This window comes from Oncorhynchus mykiss, chromosome 3, assembly GCF_013265735.2.
Source record: "Oncorhynchus mykiss isolate Arlee chromosome 3, USDA_OmykA_1.1, whole genome shotgun sequence".
NCBI lineage: Eukaryota > Metazoa > Chordata > Actinopteri > Salmoniformes > Salmonidae > Oncorhynchus > Oncorhynchus mykiss.
In genome coordinates this window covers 57,933,143-57,950,622 of record NC_048567.1, presented here as the reverse complement: position 1 = coordinate 57,950,622, position 17,480 = coordinate 57,933,143, and the positions used below count along the sequence as shown (strand labels likewise).

Genomic DNA, 17,480 nt, shown 5'->3' with positions numbered 1-17,480 from the left:
GCTGCTGGTAATAGGCCTAAATAATGTTGTATCATAGTGCCACCTGTTGATAAGAATAAACAGAATAGAACAGAATACAGTGTCTACAAAACATTAAGAACACCTGCTCTTTCCATGACATAGACTGACCACGTGAATCCAGGTGAACGCTATGATCCCGTATTTATGTCACTTGTTATATCCACTTCAATCAGTGTAGATGAAGGGGAGGAGAAAGGTTGATTAAGGATTTTTAAGACTTTAGACAAGAGACAGGGATTGTGTATATGTGCAAAAAGATGTAAGTGCTTTTGAACGTGGTATGGTAGTTGGTGCCAGGCGCACCGGTTTGTGTCAAGAACTGCAACGCTGCTGGGTTTTTCACACTCAACAGTTTCTCGTGTCCACCACCCAAAGAACATCCAGCCAACTTGACACAACAGTGGGAAACATTGGAGTCAACATGGGCCAACATCCGTGTGGAACGCTTTCGACCTCATGTAGAGTCCATGCCCCGATATATTGAGGCTGCGGTCAAGTGAGCCGACTAGTGATGGGTCGTTCGCGAACGTGTCGGCTCTAAGAGCCGGCTCTTGTAGGTGAATGTTGGGAGCCGGCTCGCATATCAAAAGAGCCAGATCTATTTATAAAAATATTTTTTAAATTAAGATATGAATAATCCAAATATTTTAATTAATAGAAATTACTCATTCAAAGAACGGAAAAAAATATATAGGCCTAAATGCTCAAGCGCACACACATTTGTTCTAACTGTCTGCTCAGACTAACAGCCTCACCTGTTGTTCAAATCAAATCTAATCAAATCAAATTTTATTTGTCACATACACATGGTTAGCAGATGTTAATGCGAGCGTAGCGAAATGCTTGTGCTTCTAGTTCCGACAATGCAGTAATAACCTAACAATTCTACAACAACTACCTTATACACACACAAGTGTAAAGGGATAAAGAATATGTACATAAAGATATATGAATGAGTGATGGTACAGAACGGCATAGGCAAGATGCAGTAGATGGTATAGAGTACAGTATATACAGATGAGATGAGTGTAAGGGTTTTCCTGTGGTGAAGGAGAGGCGGACCAAACTGCAGCGTGGTGGTTATTCATGGTACTTTAATAAAGACACTATACATGAATAAACTAACAAAACAAGAAATGTGAAAACTCAAAACAGCCCTATCTGGTGCAAACACAACGACAGGAACAATCACCCACAAACACACAGTGAAACCCAGGCTACCTAAGTATGATTCTCAATCAGAGACAACTAATGACACCTGCCTCTGATTGAGAACCATACTAGGCCGAAACATAGAAATACCCAAATCATAGAAAAACAAACATAGACTGCCCACCCAACTCACACCCTGACCATACTAAATAAATACAAAACAACGGAAATAAAGGTCAGAACGTGACAATGAGTAATGTAGGGTATGTAAACATTATATGAAGTGGCACTGTTTAAAGTAGCTAGTGATACATTTTTTACATACATTTTCCATTATTAAAGTGGCTGAAGTTGAGCCAGTATGTTGGCGGCAGCCACTCAATGTTAGTGGTGACCGTTTAACAGTCTGATGGCCTTTAGATAGAAGCTGTTTATCAGTCTCTCGGTCCCTGCTTTGTTGCACTTGTACTGACCTCGCCTTCTGGATGATAGCGGGGTGAACAGGCAGTGGCTCGGGTGGTTGTTGTCCTTGATGATCTTTATGGCCTTCCTGTGACATCGGGTGGTGTAGGTGTCCTGGAGGGCAGGTCGTTTGCCCCCGGTGATGCGTTGTGCAGACCTCACTACCCTCTGGAGAGCCTTACGGTTGTGGGCGGAGCAGTTGCCGTACCAGGCGGTGATACAGCCCGACAGGATGCTCTCGATTGTGCATCTGTAAAAGTTTGTGAGTGCTGTTTGTTCCTGTCAGACACGCAGTATCAACCAATGAACCAAAGATACATAAGGGAGGACCCGGCCAACTCACTCACAGTCACACACTTAGCAGCCGAGGAGAGAGAGGAAGGACAGCTGTGAAAACAACAGCTGGAAAATGAGTCGGAAGCACAGTAACATTTGGATGCATTATAATAATGTAGACAATGTTAGAGCACAGTGTAGAATTTGTCAAAACAAAATCTCATATAAAGCCGGTTCTACGCACAACCTACACCGGCATGTGCCAACTGTGCACCCAACTGTGAAGCTAGCTGTAGCGGAGCTTCGAGAAACTAGCAGGCCTGCTAGTGATAGTGGTGGAGCCAGCACCTCCACACGTGGAGATGTATCCACTCATTCAAGTAGGCCTACTCCGCAACCCACAGCAACACATTCTTCTATGGACCAGTTTATGCCAAAGTCTATGTCTGTAGCAAAACAAGATCAAATTGATATTGAATTGGCTATAATGATTGCCACTGATTTCCAGCCATTTTCGATCGTGGAGGACAGAGGTTTTAGAAATGATAGCGATAGTCTAAATCCAATGTACACAATTCCAAGCAGGAAAACCCTTTCAAAATCACTTATTCCACAACTGTATGAGAACACACAGGCTTCAGTGTGGGAAAGAGTCCAAAAAGCTACTGCAGTTTGCCTTACCACTGACTGCTGAACATCAAGGGTAACCACTTCTTATATGTTGGTTACATGTCACATCATTGAAGATTTTTCAATGTCTAGCTGTCTTCTGGACTGCTTTGAGTTCAGTGACAGACACCTCAGAGAACTTGGCAGAGGAACTGTTGAGTGTGGCCAGAGAATGGCAAGTAGATGGAAAAGTGGTCTGTTGTGTTAGCGAAAATCCAGCTAATTTAACCAAGGAATGAAATGAAAATGTTTATATGGACCCATCATCCATGTCTTTCCCACACAATCAACCTGATTGTAAGAGACGCTCTGAAGGTGATGAATCCCACTGTGGACAAAATGAAAGCAGCTGTGGAATACTTCCACAGGGGCACAGTAGGTGCTGAAAAACTAAAGTCTACACAACGCCAGATGGGGATGCCTGAGCTGAGGCCTAAACAAGACTGCACTACAAAGTGGAATTTAACATTTTATATGTTGAAGTGGTTTCTTGAGTCAAAGGATGTCATCTCTCCCTTACCCATTGTCAATGCACCTGTTGATGCTCTGACCCCCGAGGAATGGGAGGTGGTGGAGGTGTGCAGAGTCCTGGAGCCCTTTGAGCAGGTCCCTGTGGGGAGAGGTACAGTAAGCAGTTATTACTACATAATTATTTAATCCAGTATTATATATGTAAATGAGCAGTAGATGAGAATGTAGTATCAGTAGACAAAACATGAACCTGAACTAATAGGTTACTGTTCTCTCTTTTCAGCTATATGACAGCCGCAGAAATTATACTCCCGTGTGGTTTGCAGCAAATCACAGCCAGCTGCCAGAGAGAAGCAAATGTAACCACAGGACATGTGACAGAATTGATGGACACCCTATGTTCATCAATGGACAGAAAGTTCTACAGAATGGAATATAATCACGTGCCTTCAGAAACCACTGCACTTGACCCCAGGTTTAAGAAGTTAGCCTTCAGTGATGCCAGAGCGATTGATGAGGCTCTTCAAAGAATAACCTCAGCAGCAGGGAGGAACAGCCCCAGCAGTCAGCTGGCTCAAGCACCACGGCAACAGGAAGAAGAGGGATCAGATGGAGCAGAAGCACCAGCAGTAGTGCCACAAACATCTGCTGTTTGGATGCTTTTTGACCAGAGAGCAACTGGGGATGCAGCACGAAGGAATCCCTCAGCAGATGTCATAATGGATGTCTGATCTTATTTGGAGGAGCCCATCCTCCATAGATCTGCAGATCCTCTGAGCTGGTGGAAGAACAAGGCCTCTAGTAAGCCATCGGGAGACAAAGTCATGACAGGGAGACTCTGCATAGTGGCCACATCCGTTCCCTCTGAGAGGGTCTTCTCGAAAACGGGACAAATAATTATTGAGAGAAGAAACCACATCAGCCCCTCGAAAGTGAGGCAGCTTGTATTTCAGAATGCAAATCTCTCATAAAATAAAAATATGGTCAGCATTGGTGTGTTCTGCTGGTTATAACATGGCAATAAAGAAGAGAGAGAAAAGAGGGACCAGTTTAATGTTTTAAGTGGGATGCTGCAGTTTTGCACATTGTTATTTATTTTTCTTTGATATGGTGCAATATTCTATTATTATGTTGTTCAGATTGTATTCGTTTTGAATTGTTTTGAATTGTTACATTTATATGCACTTTGTTTATATACATTACAAAAGTCATACTTTAAATGCAGATGTGTAATAGCATCCGTCTTTTTTACATTTATTTATATACATTAAAAAGTTATACTTTAAATGCAAATGTTTAATAGCATTCTTTTTCATAACAAACCGATGCATTTGAAATACATTGTGGTTAAGGTAGAGTATGATTTCATTTAAGAATTTAATTAGGATTGTTTTAACACCAATCTTAGTCAAACTATTGCAAACTGTTTGACTTGAAAAAATACAAAACATATATTTTTAAAAGAGCCGTTTGGGAGCCAAAAGAGCCGGCTCTTTTTGGTGAGCTGAGCAGAACGAGCCGGCTCACTGAAAAGAGCCGGAATGCCCATCGCTGGAGCCGACACTTGCAAAACACGATCAAGCCATCCGCTCTTCAGTTTACGCCTACCATTTTTGAGTGAATATACATCACTTTACGGTATCACGTGTTTTCTGGTAGGGAACTGAGTCTGTTGAACCGTTATGCACAGGTAGAGACAGTACGCTACAAATCATTCCAAGCAAACAGTTTGAAGAATACATATTCAATCTTCCATTATCAAAATTATACCAAATCGTTTATTTCATTTTCGCGACTTATCAAAAGTTACTTTGATATCACAGGTAGAGTTAGGCTGCAGTAGCCTAATGGTGGTGCTGTTTAGGAAATGTTAATTTTTTCAAGGAAGATGTGTTTACGGTCATGATGTATACTGAACAAAAATATAAATGCAATGTAAAGTGTTTGTCCCATGATTCATGTGCTGAAATAAAGATCCTAGAAATGTTCCATAAGCACAAGAAGCTTATTTCTCTCAAAAGTTGTGCACAATTTGTTTACATTCATGTTAGTGAGCATTCCCCTTTGCCAAGATAATCCATCCACATGACAGGTGTGGTATATAACGTAGCTGATTAAACAGCATGCTCATTACACAGGTGCACCTTGTGCTGGGGACAATAAAAGGACACTCTAATATGTGCAGTTTTGTCACACAACACAATGCCACAGATGTCTCAAGTTTTGAGGGAGCGTGCAATTGACATGCTGATTGCAGGAATGTCCATCAGAGCTGTTGCCAGATAATTGAATGTTAATTTCTCTACGTCGTTTTAGAGAATTTGGCAGTATGTCCAACCGGCTTCACAATCACAGATAACGTATATGGCGTCGTGTGGGCGAGCGGTTTGTTGATGTCAACGTTGTGAATCTCGTGAGGAGATCCGGAGGCCAATTGTGAGGTATCTGTGACCAACAGATGCATATCTGTATTCCCAGTCATGTGGAATCCATAGATTAAGGCCTAATTTATTTATTTAAATAGACGGATGTCCTTATATCAAGCTCACCTATACTGAACAAAAATATAAATGCAACAATTTCAAAGATTTTACTAAGTTACAATTAATATAAGGAAATCAGTCAATTTAAATAAATAAATTAGGACCTAATCTATGGATTTCACATGATTGGGAATACAGATATGCATCTGTTGGTCACAGATACCTCACAATTTTAATGACAATGGATTAATGATGTACTAGTGGCAGATGTGACAAAATGTTTACCATCCAATTTAATTTGCTAAAATGGTATTGTTACTTAAAAGTTCACTTTAATATAGAATAACCAATTACATTAACCCATTTTAAACTGGCATAACATGGTTATTGTATGGTAACAATGGTCATCACAATAGATTAGTAATCTACTAAAAATATATCAAGTTCACTTAGATCTTGCTGTGAAGCTGTGTGTGTGTGTGTGCATCTGTGTATGTCTGTGTACTGTGTTCGTATGTCATTACTGTAAACACATCTTGCTTTAATCAATCAATCAAATTTATTTATTAAACTCTTTTTACATCAGCCGATGTCACAACGTGCTAGCTATACAAAAACCCAGCCTAAAACCCCAAACAGCAAGCAATGCAGATATAGAAGCACGGTAGCTAGGAAAAACTCCCTGGAAAAGCCGGAACCTAGGAAGAAACCTAGAGAGGAACCATGCCCTGAGGGGTGGCCAGTCCTCTTCTGGCTGTGCCGGGTTTAGATTATAACAGTTTAACATTTTAAAATTATAACATTTTAACAATTTAATATTTCCTAAACAGCATCACCGTTAGGCTACTGCAGCATCTGCAGCCGCACTCTAATCGTGATATCAAAGAAATGTTTTATAAGGCGCAAAAATGAAATACATGATTTTGTATCATTTTGATTATGGAATACTCACTACGTGTGCTTCAAACTGTTTAATTGGAATTATTTGTAGCTATATCGTCTCTATCTGTGCATGAGCGTGCATCCGACTCAGTTTCCCTACCAGAAAACATACAATACAGTAAAGTGGAAACGTGCGGATGGCTTGACCTCGTTTTGCAAGTGTCGGCTCACTTGACCTCAGTGCATTCATTACTGAGGGGTGCAACTCAATATCAGGAAGGTGTTCCTAATGTTTGGTATACTCAGTGTATATGCCATAGCAAACAATACAAAAATCCAAGAATATAAGAATACAAGAATATAACAAGTACAAATATTACTCTTCATCCCCACAAGTCAATTATGTTTGAATATGTAATATGGAACAGTACATTAGCCAGCTCTTTGTCCTTAATGTCCAGATTTGAGGGCCAATTCTTATTATGGAACCAACAGATAAGATTTCATTACTCATTTTGGATATCATTTTTAGAGGGATATTTTTCCAGTGACAGAAAATATTCCATTGATCTGGCATTTGATAAGGAATATAAATCACCTAATTGTCATAGACAGTATGCAGTAATAACTTTTTATTGGTTCAAGGTCAAGTTTGAATGGAATATTTCGTTATCATAAACAATCACATGCTTTTCATAGTGGCCTATCTCGTGCTTCTTATCTTTTTCTCCTTATGTCATAGTAGCCTATAGTAGTAAAGTGGACATATGCAGATTACACTGACAGACAAACATTTACATTTGACTGTAATATGTGGGTGCAAATAGTAGCCTACTATCACGTGCTTTCTCCAGTGCTGGGGAAGAGTTTCTCATTTTTCAGTCTAGAGAAACACCCACACTTCCTGCTCAAACCACAATATGCCCCTCCTTCTGAATGAAATGCTCTTCAAAGCCCGGATGATCACTGCAGCGCATCAAAACCCAATGAAGAGGAACGGGTGAGATATCCGCTCTCTAATCGGTAATTTTGTTTTCTATGATGTAACTTTACATTTTCAATGTATAGACTATTCAACGATGCAGTAAGTGAGTTCAGCTTTGGCTGTGTAGGCTATGTAGCCTAGTAAAATGTAGCCTAAAAGGAAAATAAAATACATTACGTTTTTATTAGCTATTGAAATAGTGGTTTTGGTTAATTTTTCGTAAGGGTTTTATAATGATATATTTCCACAATGAAACCAACAATTATTCTAATGCCATAAGTAAGACATTGCAAATCATCTATTCATTTTATTTTACACAATGAAACATTTCTGGCCAGTGACCGTGCTCACATTGTAGCTAAACTTTTGTCACTTGTGAGTTTCTCTTCTGGAAAAGACACTTCATGTAATGTACTGTATGTAGTAGCCTAGGCAAAGGATATTTGTAGAATAAGTATCCTTGGCTACATCTTGAGATGTAGGTGTACTTTTAATTTTACTGACTAGGTTGTAGTAGCCTATAACAGCATGGAACTATAAAGTCAGTAGGAGGAATGTGGTAAGAAACAGGCACAGAGTGAAATAGCGTGCCCTGAGTGTTGAAATAACGGTCACGTGCCCCTCCTAGACGTTCTCTTCCAGAGATGTCAAACTTGTATTTTTCCATGATCTGACTATTCCTTCGATTTCGTAATAACAATGTAATAATAGTTTGTGCTTTGTAGTTTGTAATAACATTGCAACGCACCTTTCTTAATCCATACCTTTCTAATCAGGGTAGGCTAGTTGATTGAACAGAGAAATAGAAGCCTTCAGAAAATCACTTGAAAACAGTTGAGATAGAAGAATATAATATAATATCAGTGAAGGAATTGACTATATAATTTCCTGTTCACATAGGGTATGCCTTCACACAGTCATGGGGCTGTGTTTATGCTTCTCAATTTAATCAGTGTCATATCTTATTGACTCATTTACAATTATCTAAATTCTTAATTCAAGATAGAGGAAGATAGGTACTGCTCCCAATGACCTACTTGCTTTTTAGAACACAAAAACAACCTTGAGGTTGGGGGCCCCCCAGATAGCATATGAACATGTCATAAGCAATGGCAAAATGTGTAGAATTGCAGGAAATTAGCTTTAACGGTCGACTTTGGGCACAAAAAACGATCCAACTCCTTCTGAATTTTTTTTACCGAAATGAGGTATGCCTTTGGTGGTTCATCGATGTGTCATTCTGGTCATGAAGGCTGTGACTGGCCTAGCTAGTTCATTAGCTAAGCTAGCCACTTGTAGCTAGCTAGGAACTCCTCCAGTATGTGTTGATGTCATTTCACATGATTTATTTTTGGACAGAGATCAGTAAGAAATGGCACTACCGTAGCAAAATATCGTATTCCTAAAAAAAAAAGTAACCATTAAATTACCTGATATGGTGCATTTATCAGTTATACAGTTTAAAGCCTTTGTTTTGGGTTTTTCCCCAAAGTCAACCTTTTAAAGTAACTGTCCAGTGTTTCCAGATTTATATGAAATATGATCTAGAATTAATTACAATATGAGTGAAATAGTTTTCCTTCCAAAAATGTTATAAATAAGTATGTTAAAGTTCCTGAACAGTCATTCTGAAAGGTACTTTTTCTCTCATGGCAACTACCAGGAAGCTTGAAAAGACAGGCTGAGTGGGCGGGGAGATTATATTCATGAGTTCGCCTTGACTGACAACTCTTTGAAATGCCTATGTCAAGCAACTTGGATGCAGTGAGAGGTGTTGCAGTATCAATGATCTCAAGCAAATTTGGTGATACACAAAGCAACTCAAACAACATTGAAACTGCATCAATTATATATTTAAGCAATAAGGCCCAAGGGGGTTTGGTATATGGAAAACAGAAAGGAAAATGCCGCATAGGACTGTTCACCCCCACCTGGGATATGGATGCCTGATGAAGACCTAAGGGTCGAAACGTTGTTATAAATAAAATCACCTGGGAGCATGAGCAGCAGTGTGCAGCGTTTTCCATTCTGTTTTCCATGAGTTTGTCTACAATTCGAGCACCTGCGGAAAGAACCAGGATGTGCGTATGTTCTTCAGCTTTTGTTGGTGTGTGTCGTGTCTTTGGCTATGCCGGATTAAGTGATATGACATGCTATTCTATAAAATCCTTTCTCTGTAATTAATATTACCTGATTGAGCTAATCATGTAAATGTAATTAACTAGAAAGTCGGGGCACCACAAAATAATATTTATAGAGCTGTTATCTTCCGAATAAACTCTTAAAGACCTAGTAATATTTTACATCAATAGCAGTCAATATTAATCGTCACCTTATTTCAGTCTCATCTGAAAGTTGTAAATTCTTGGTTATCTTCACGAACCCTGGCTAACAAGTTGAATCAGCAATACAAAATTGGATTTAATTATTTATTTACTAAATACCTAACTAATCACACAGAATTACATATACACAGATTGAATCATACATGATTACAAATTATGTCATAAAGGAAAACATCCCTAGCGGACGGAACATATATGACAGCTGGTTACACAAAGAACGGGTGTTGGGTTTGAGTGAAAGAGCGGGAAGACTGAGGAACAAAGGGAGAAGCGATGTCTCTATCGGGCCGTAGGCAGCTACTCTATCGTAAATACAGAATCTTATGCATTCTAAATTACCGGCCATTTGGAAAAGGAAAATGCAATAAATATTTACTCTGAACTGCGCTTCAATAGGTTGGTGGTAGATTGAAGGCCGTGTTGCCCAATAGAGTCCTTTGAAGAGTGTCTCTGGTGGAAATGTTGTAGTGTCGTCGTTGTGTGGTAGACGGGATACTCTGTCTGTCCTCTCCTAGCCCACGTTTACAGCGGCTGCTGCTAACTCAACGGCTAGGAGGAATCACTTCTATAGTGAATAAGAGTTCATACCATTCGCAACCAAAGCTCATGCTGAGGTTGGCTTCATTCTGTAGTTATTATTTGAACCCTTCTGACATCGGACCATCATCCTAATGTACCTGGAACAAGAGGTTATATTTTCATCAAGGACTTATATAGTGGAGGGAGAAGGGTGTGTTTCATAGTTTATAGCCCTGCACCATGTGAACGCTACAAGCACGCCTGCTGCTCCTACGGGGACAGCAGAGCCCTAACCTTATGAAAACTCAAATCTCTCATTTGGAAGCTAAAATGACATTTAATCTTTTCACCAATACTTTTATATTTAAACATTGGAATTGGATAACAATTCCATGTGAATCTGATAACTATAAAGTGTAGACTTTCCCAGATACAGTTTAGGTCAAAAATCTGCATAAAAACAATATTCACATTTTCCCACCAGAGATGTTTCCATCTACTATTTCAACTATTTTGGATTATATAGCGAATGTGCAAACACTGGTCATGGCACATGCACTCTAGCCAACAGCTGGCAGATACAGAGCAGGTATAGCCTACCAGGCCTACATGAGATTTTTATAGACAAAATAGCGAGATTATTTTTATTTGTCAAACGGCAGCCAATCATTGATCATCATGTCACCAGAATAATATCAATATTTATTAGAAAGTAGCATCAAGCTCATCACCATGCACTTTCACCACCCTGTGAAGTTCATCATAACTTATTTAATCTGTAGCATAATAAACTGCAAGTCCTAGTGGGAGGACCACACGACATGTTATGGCGTGACATCGATATGATAGTTATTATATCAATATTTGCATATAAAGGTGCATCATTTTTTGCATAATTAATTTTACCGACACAAAAAGATCCCATCTTGTCAAACGTATTTTGTTTTGTCAACATTTGGAAAGTTTATGGACAAATCTGCTGTTTCCATCAGGCCTGTCGTGACATTTGTAATCCGACATGTAGGCCTACTTTACTTGCATAAAAACGTTGGATGGAAACCTGGTTTGTGTCAAGAAAATGTCTTACTTGTTTCACCCTCAAACACCAAGTTAGGCATACCTATTTTCAAAATATGTCATCATCACTGTGAATCGTGAATGATAGGCCTAATTCTTCATGTTTTACCGGTGAAATGTCCAAACCTCGTCTGCATACCAATCATTTGATTTCAATCAGATTCATGGGAATATGAATTTAGATCTTCTTGAATTACTGTTTTGTGAGCGAATTAGACCAGATGTTGTTAAACTATAAACATTGTATTTTGTTTCAATCAAAGTATATATTCTGCCTCGTGGCAGGTGCGGATTTTGGCGCATCTTAAAGCTAACCATCCTAAAATCTTAAAGTTTTTTTTTTGTAACAGTAACATTATAGGCCTATTATGTCATGCTATTATATTCAGTTCTGTTATAATATGAATGAATCATTATGTGATCTTGCGAGACATTGCTTCGGAATACATTTTCCAGAAATATTTTTACCAGCTCTGTGTAGCACTATACCCCTGGAGGGGACTGTGGATCTGTTTCTGTCCATTAGCTCGTTAGTACGTTAGTCACATGCGATATCTCAGACAGCACTGGCCCAATGTTGATGAAACTTGGGTGAATAATATGTCTTGCCATAGAGATTCACATTTACAAAATTACACTGATTGGCCCAAGGGGGAGCTGCATCATTCGTGGTGACAACATGTGTACTGTTGCCATGGTTACTTGTTGCTTGTTTGTACTCTACAAATCAATATACTATGAATATTGAAAAAACCATACAAAGTACTAAGACAAATGTCTCTTTTTGGGTATGAAGCTGACTGTTCTGATTATATAATGAAGTACTTGTATACAGTTAGCCTGGTCCCAGATCTAATTGTGCTGTGTATGTTTGGCCTGGCAAAGTTGGCAAGACAACATAGCAGATATAGGCTCAGGCTATTATATAGTCATAAGAGTGTGAGGAGTTAAAATAATGAATATGTTGCGTGCATAGGGAAGTCTCCTCGCTGCTTTACCCACAGAGTCAGGTGCTCTGCCTGTAGAGGGTGTCAGATGAGCACACAAGCATACTTCAGCAGCAACAACAAATGCTGTCTTGGTAACTGTCTATGTAGGACTGTCATCCATACGTTGGCGACATAATGGAGTGTGGTGGTGGCCGACTTTGTGTCCTGACCAATGGTGTTGCCTGGGGTTGCAGTGCATTGTCTATTATATTAGGTGCCTCTTCAAACAGGTTTTTGTCACACCCGGGGACAGAGAAGCCGTTCATAATCCAGGGAACTTGTCCATTCCCCTCAGAGAGAAGCATGACATCAGAAACCTCACTGTTAGTTTTTTCCTGAGGATAATAGTTCACTGTTTTGGTTAAAGATTTCTTCACTGTCACATGACACCTGTAGTGGTTAGTGGTTGACAACTAGTGTTGCTGTGCCCTATTCTTCACCATGCAGTCATTTTCCTGAGGAGAATAGCAGCCCAATGACAGCTGAGATTGAGGATGCCCTAGGATGAGCCGGAGGAGCAGTAGCAGCCCCAGCCTGTGGACCGTACTGCCTCAGAGTGGCCCTGCACCATGTGAACGCTACAAGCATGCCTGCTGCTCCTACGGGGACAGTGTCTTTGTGTTGGGAGGGAGGGAGAGCCACTCGCTCAGGGACTTCTGGAGGTATAATGTTGGTAAGTGACTAGTCTCTGGTGACAGGCTGTTAATATAGCTGGCCAGCATGCAGCCAATATTTTCTTCTAGGTTCATTAAAAGATTAGTAAGTGTCAGATACACTATACTTTTTCTAAGTCATAATTATTATAACTTTGTATATATTGTGACCTGGTCTGCTACAAACTGTATATGTCAGTTATGCAGACTGTGATTCAATCATGTTATAACAGTGTTAAACAGTGATGTTGTTACACATTAGGAATGTGGGTATGGACCTAACCACTGTGTGTGTCTATGTAGTACGCAATGAGTGGACAGAGTTGGACTGTAGCTGTGAGGCAGCACCTGAGGAGCTTCAGGAACATTCCATGGTGGCCCATCAGGTAGGGTTCTATCTATGTCATCTGTATGGTTATATCAAGGTAATATCAATGTCATTGTATCTCAGACTGCTTAGCATTGCTGTACATGGTAGGCTTCATGTAGCTCAATGTTGATTGTAAATCATTATCTTTACAGGGTGTTCTGTATGTCTTCGGTGGAATGATTGATTCTGCGTACACTATATGGAAAACCCCCCTCTGGGTGTTTGATATTGGTAAAATCCACTGTGGGCAACATACACCTCAATAACTACTGACACAATCATAATGATCCAACAACATCCAAAACACTCCTACTCCTCACAAGAAAGAAGTGTTAAAACATGTGCAATCTGGCATTTAAAATCCTACCTGACAACATAAAAAGTTGGTACTTGCTCACAGTTCTCACAGGGAGTGACGGCAAAGAAAAGCTGCCATTCTGCCTTTGTTTCTCTGTGAGTCCTGCACAGTTGTCAGTGTCCTTTCTCATATCTCTTGCAGTGAAAGAGCAGTGGGTGTCCTGGCAGGATAGGAACCCCCCTCAGGTATGTAATGTAAAAGTAAATGCTCCATATACCAGGGAAATTGAGTGTGATAATGTAACCATGCTCATTTTCCACAGCTTGCACTCGCACAAATGCACCACTATAAATTATTAAAAGAACAGTACATATGAATTTGTATACCCTCTCATATCAAGTACGGTTTTAACTGCAATGAATGAAAAACATAATCAATTGATTAACTAAATGTAACAACAGCATATGGTAGCTCTATAAACTGGCCCATAGCATGATTAATAGTAATAGCTGATCAAGTACGGTTCCCATGCTTTGTACTGATATTGATGACATCCCTCATGGCCGTCCATATGCTAACATGTTAACAGAATCAAGTGCCAGTCAACAGGAAGGGCCACAGTGCCGTGGTGTTTAGCTCTGCCATGTACATCTACGGAGGATACATTGACATGAGAGCCTCATCACAGGAGTTTTGGAAGTTAGAATTTGGTGAGTTAGACGTTTTCTATGGATAGATCATTTGGTTTTCGTGATTATCATTTAATAACAACGCATTGCTGTCACATTTCCAGAGAAAACAATAATGATGTCATGACTGGAATATGTTTTGAATTTCTCAACACTTCACTTAACACTGTCTTGTGTGTGTGTGTGTGTGTCCATCCATGTGTGTGTCAGACACTATGTTGTGGTCTCTGCTGGACTGTACCCAGACAGAGGTGGGTCCTGGTCCCAGACACAGCCACTCTGCCATGACACACCTGGACTGCATGTACCTTTTCGGGGGTCTGAGAGGCCTGAGGGAGCAGAGGGATCTGTGGAGATGGAACTCTACCAGTCATTCCTGGAGCTGTCTCAACGCCACGTGAGTGATCTCTCTCTCTCTCTCTATCTCTCTCTCTCTCTCTCTCTCTCTCTCTCTCTCTTTCTCTCTCTCTCTTTCTCTCTCTCTCTCTCTCTCTCTCTCTCTCTCTCTCTGCCTCTCTCTCTCGCTCTGCCTCTCTCTCTCGCTCTGCCTCTCTCTCTCTCTCTCTGCCTCTGGGGTTTCACTGGATACTACAGATCTGTGAAAGTAGTTTTCAAGGGTTCAGGCACTGACAACTTTCAATACCATTATGGAGAATACTTTTAGGACTGTTCCATTGGCTCCATTGTACTGGGTAAGCTAAGTCAAGCTCCGGTCAAGTATTTGAAAAAATTTGAGATCATGTATTTGACCCAGGTCTGTTTCAGGCACTGACAACCTCAACAGCCTTATGGAGGGCAATATCATGTCAATTATAATGTCTCTTTATGGGCTCAGTTATTTTGTGTGGCAATTTGTTCAGCGTTTCTACTCTCAACAGGAAATGCAAAACAGCTGAAACCAGACAATGTTATCTGGCGCCGAGCCACCAGATTCATTTGCTTAACTTGTAGCTTTAACCTCTCACAAACCTCTATCATAATTCACTCTTAATTTTTATGTTTGAATAAATAATTGGGATTGTGCAGTTTATGTACACACAGCACATTAAGTAAATCAGCAATCTAAGTGATGTTATCTTTTCCACACAAAGCAAAAAAACGAACAATAGACGAATTGTGTTGCTGGTTTAACAATGCGTTGTGTTGTTTTTCCTTCCTTCCTGTCTGTCCTGTGGATGTGTTATACAGATCAGGACCCTCTAAGCTGGTGGGCCACTCAACTGTGGTCTACCGGGACAGCATGCTTCTGTTTGGAGGAGGAGAGAGCCAGCACACACCCAGGAGCTGTCTATGGAGGTACAGCTTCACCATTCAGACCTGAGTCACTCTTCACATTTTGAATGGAGTTTCTATCGTAAATGGTGGTGTAAGAGAAATAGCGTCCTAAATAATAGTAATAACTATAAGTCAGAAGTATGAGAAATATCTAGAGTGCGCTTGCTGAAGCAAGCTACACTGAATATATAATAATATAAGATATGCCATTTAGCAGATGCTTTTTATCCACAGGTACAGCTTCACCACCCAGACCTGGGGGAAGCTAGCCGTGCTACCCGGCTCCAACCCACCTCCCCACAGGATCTACCACTGCTGTGCTGGCCTGGGCCCTAGCTACCAGCCTTCCGTGACCACAACCACCAGCACCACCCTGATCCCCAGCACCACCATCAGAAACAGACTTGACAGCAAGATACGGCCGTTCAAGAACAAATGCTTCCCATCCTCCTCAAAGACAGAGGGCACTATAGAGCTGGAGACGTTTAGTAGCTCGGAGAAGCTATTGACTGAAGTGGAGGACTATTGTAATGGTCTAAGTGGGAATGACACTCAGCTGTTGGGGAATTGTCTGACCTTTGAGAACCAGGAGGCCTTCAGTAAGCAGTGGAGCTGTGAGAATATAGAGGAGAATGGTTCAGGTAAACCAGAGGAGAGCCATGAGAGCATAGCACAAAACCTGCCTGATTTGCTACTGGTGCTGGGGGGAAAGCCCTTAGTTAGACACACGGTCATCTCTGTGTGGCAGATGACATTGGCTGACTTCTGAGCTTTGAGAGAAGGGATGGCATTTTATAAACTACAGTGCCTTGGAGAGTATTCATCCCCCTTAGCGTATTTCCTATTTTGTTGTGTTACAACCTAGAATTTAAATAGATTTTTTGTCGGGATTTCATGTAATGGACATACACAAAATAGTCCAAATTGGTGAAGTGAAATGAAAAAAATTACATAATTACTTAAATAAATAAAAATAAATAAAAAAATGGAAAAGTGGTGCATATGTATTCACCCCATTTGCTATGAAGCCCCTAAATAAGATCTGGTGCAACCAATTACCTTCAGAAGTCACATAATTAGTGTGTGCAATCTAAGTGTCACATGATCTGTCACATGATCTCAGTATATATACACACCTGTTCTGAAAGGCCCCAGAGTCTGCAACACCACCAAGCAAGCGGCACCATGAAGACCAAGGAGCTCTCCAAACAGGTCAGAGACAAAGTTGTGGAGAAAGTACAGATCAGGGTTGGGTTATAAAACAATATCTGAAACTTTGAACATCCCACGGAGCACTATTTAATCCATTATTAAAAAATGGAAAAAATATCGCACCACAACAAACCTGCCAAGAGAGGGCCGCCCACCAAAACTCATGGACCAGGCAAGGAGGGCATTAATTAGAGAGCCAACAAAGAGACCAAAGATAACCCTGAAGGAGCTGCAAAGCTCCACAGTGGAGATTGGAGTATCTGTACATAGTACCACTTTAAGCTGCACACTCCACAGAGTTGGGCTTTATGGAAGAGTGGCCAGAAAAAAGCCATTGCTTAAAGAAAGAAATAAGCAAACGCATTTGGTGTTCGCCAAAAGTACAGTACTCTGGTCAGATGAGACTAAAATTGAGCTTTTTGGCCATCAAGGAAACCGCTATGTCTGGCGCAAACCCAACACCTCCCAATACCCCGAGAACACCATCCCTACAGTGAAGGGAGCATCATGCTGTAGGGATGTTTTTCATCGGCAGGGACTGGGAAACTGGTCAGAATTTAAGGAATGATGGAAGGCGCTAAATACAGGAATATTCTTGAGGGAGACCTGTTTCAGTCTTCAAGAGATTTGGGACTGGGACAGAGGTTCACCT

General features: G+C 40.5%; 1 protein-coding gene across 2 annotated transcripts; it reads left to right on the top strand.

Annotated features, from left to right (window-relative positions):
* The first annotated feature begins 7,310 nt into the window (after positions 1–7,310).
* Positions 7,311–16,553, top strand: si:dkey-3d4.3 (leucine-zipper-like transcriptional regulator 1 homolog). Of its 2 annotated transcripts, none has more exons than XM_021597478.2 (9): positions 7,311–7,416; positions 12,779–13,004; positions 13,288–13,370; positions 13,507–13,585; positions 13,854–13,897; positions 14,242–14,362; positions 14,552–14,738; positions 15,530–15,637; positions 15,851–16,553. In XM_021597478.2, exons 2-9 carry the CDS (start codon positions 12,836–12,838, stop codon positions 16,383–16,385), a joined length of 1,326 nt encoding a protein of 441 aa, XP_021453153.1. In that variant the 5' UTR covers positions 7,311–7,416; positions 12,779–12,835; the 3' UTR covers positions 16,386–16,553. The 2 variants fall into 2 exon arrangements, with proteins under 2 accessions (XP_021453153.1, XP_021453152.1); XM_021597477.2 differs by having other exon boundaries at positions 7,317–7,439; positions 15,851–16,552.
* The last annotated feature ends 927 nt before the right edge of the window (positions 16,554–17,480 follow it).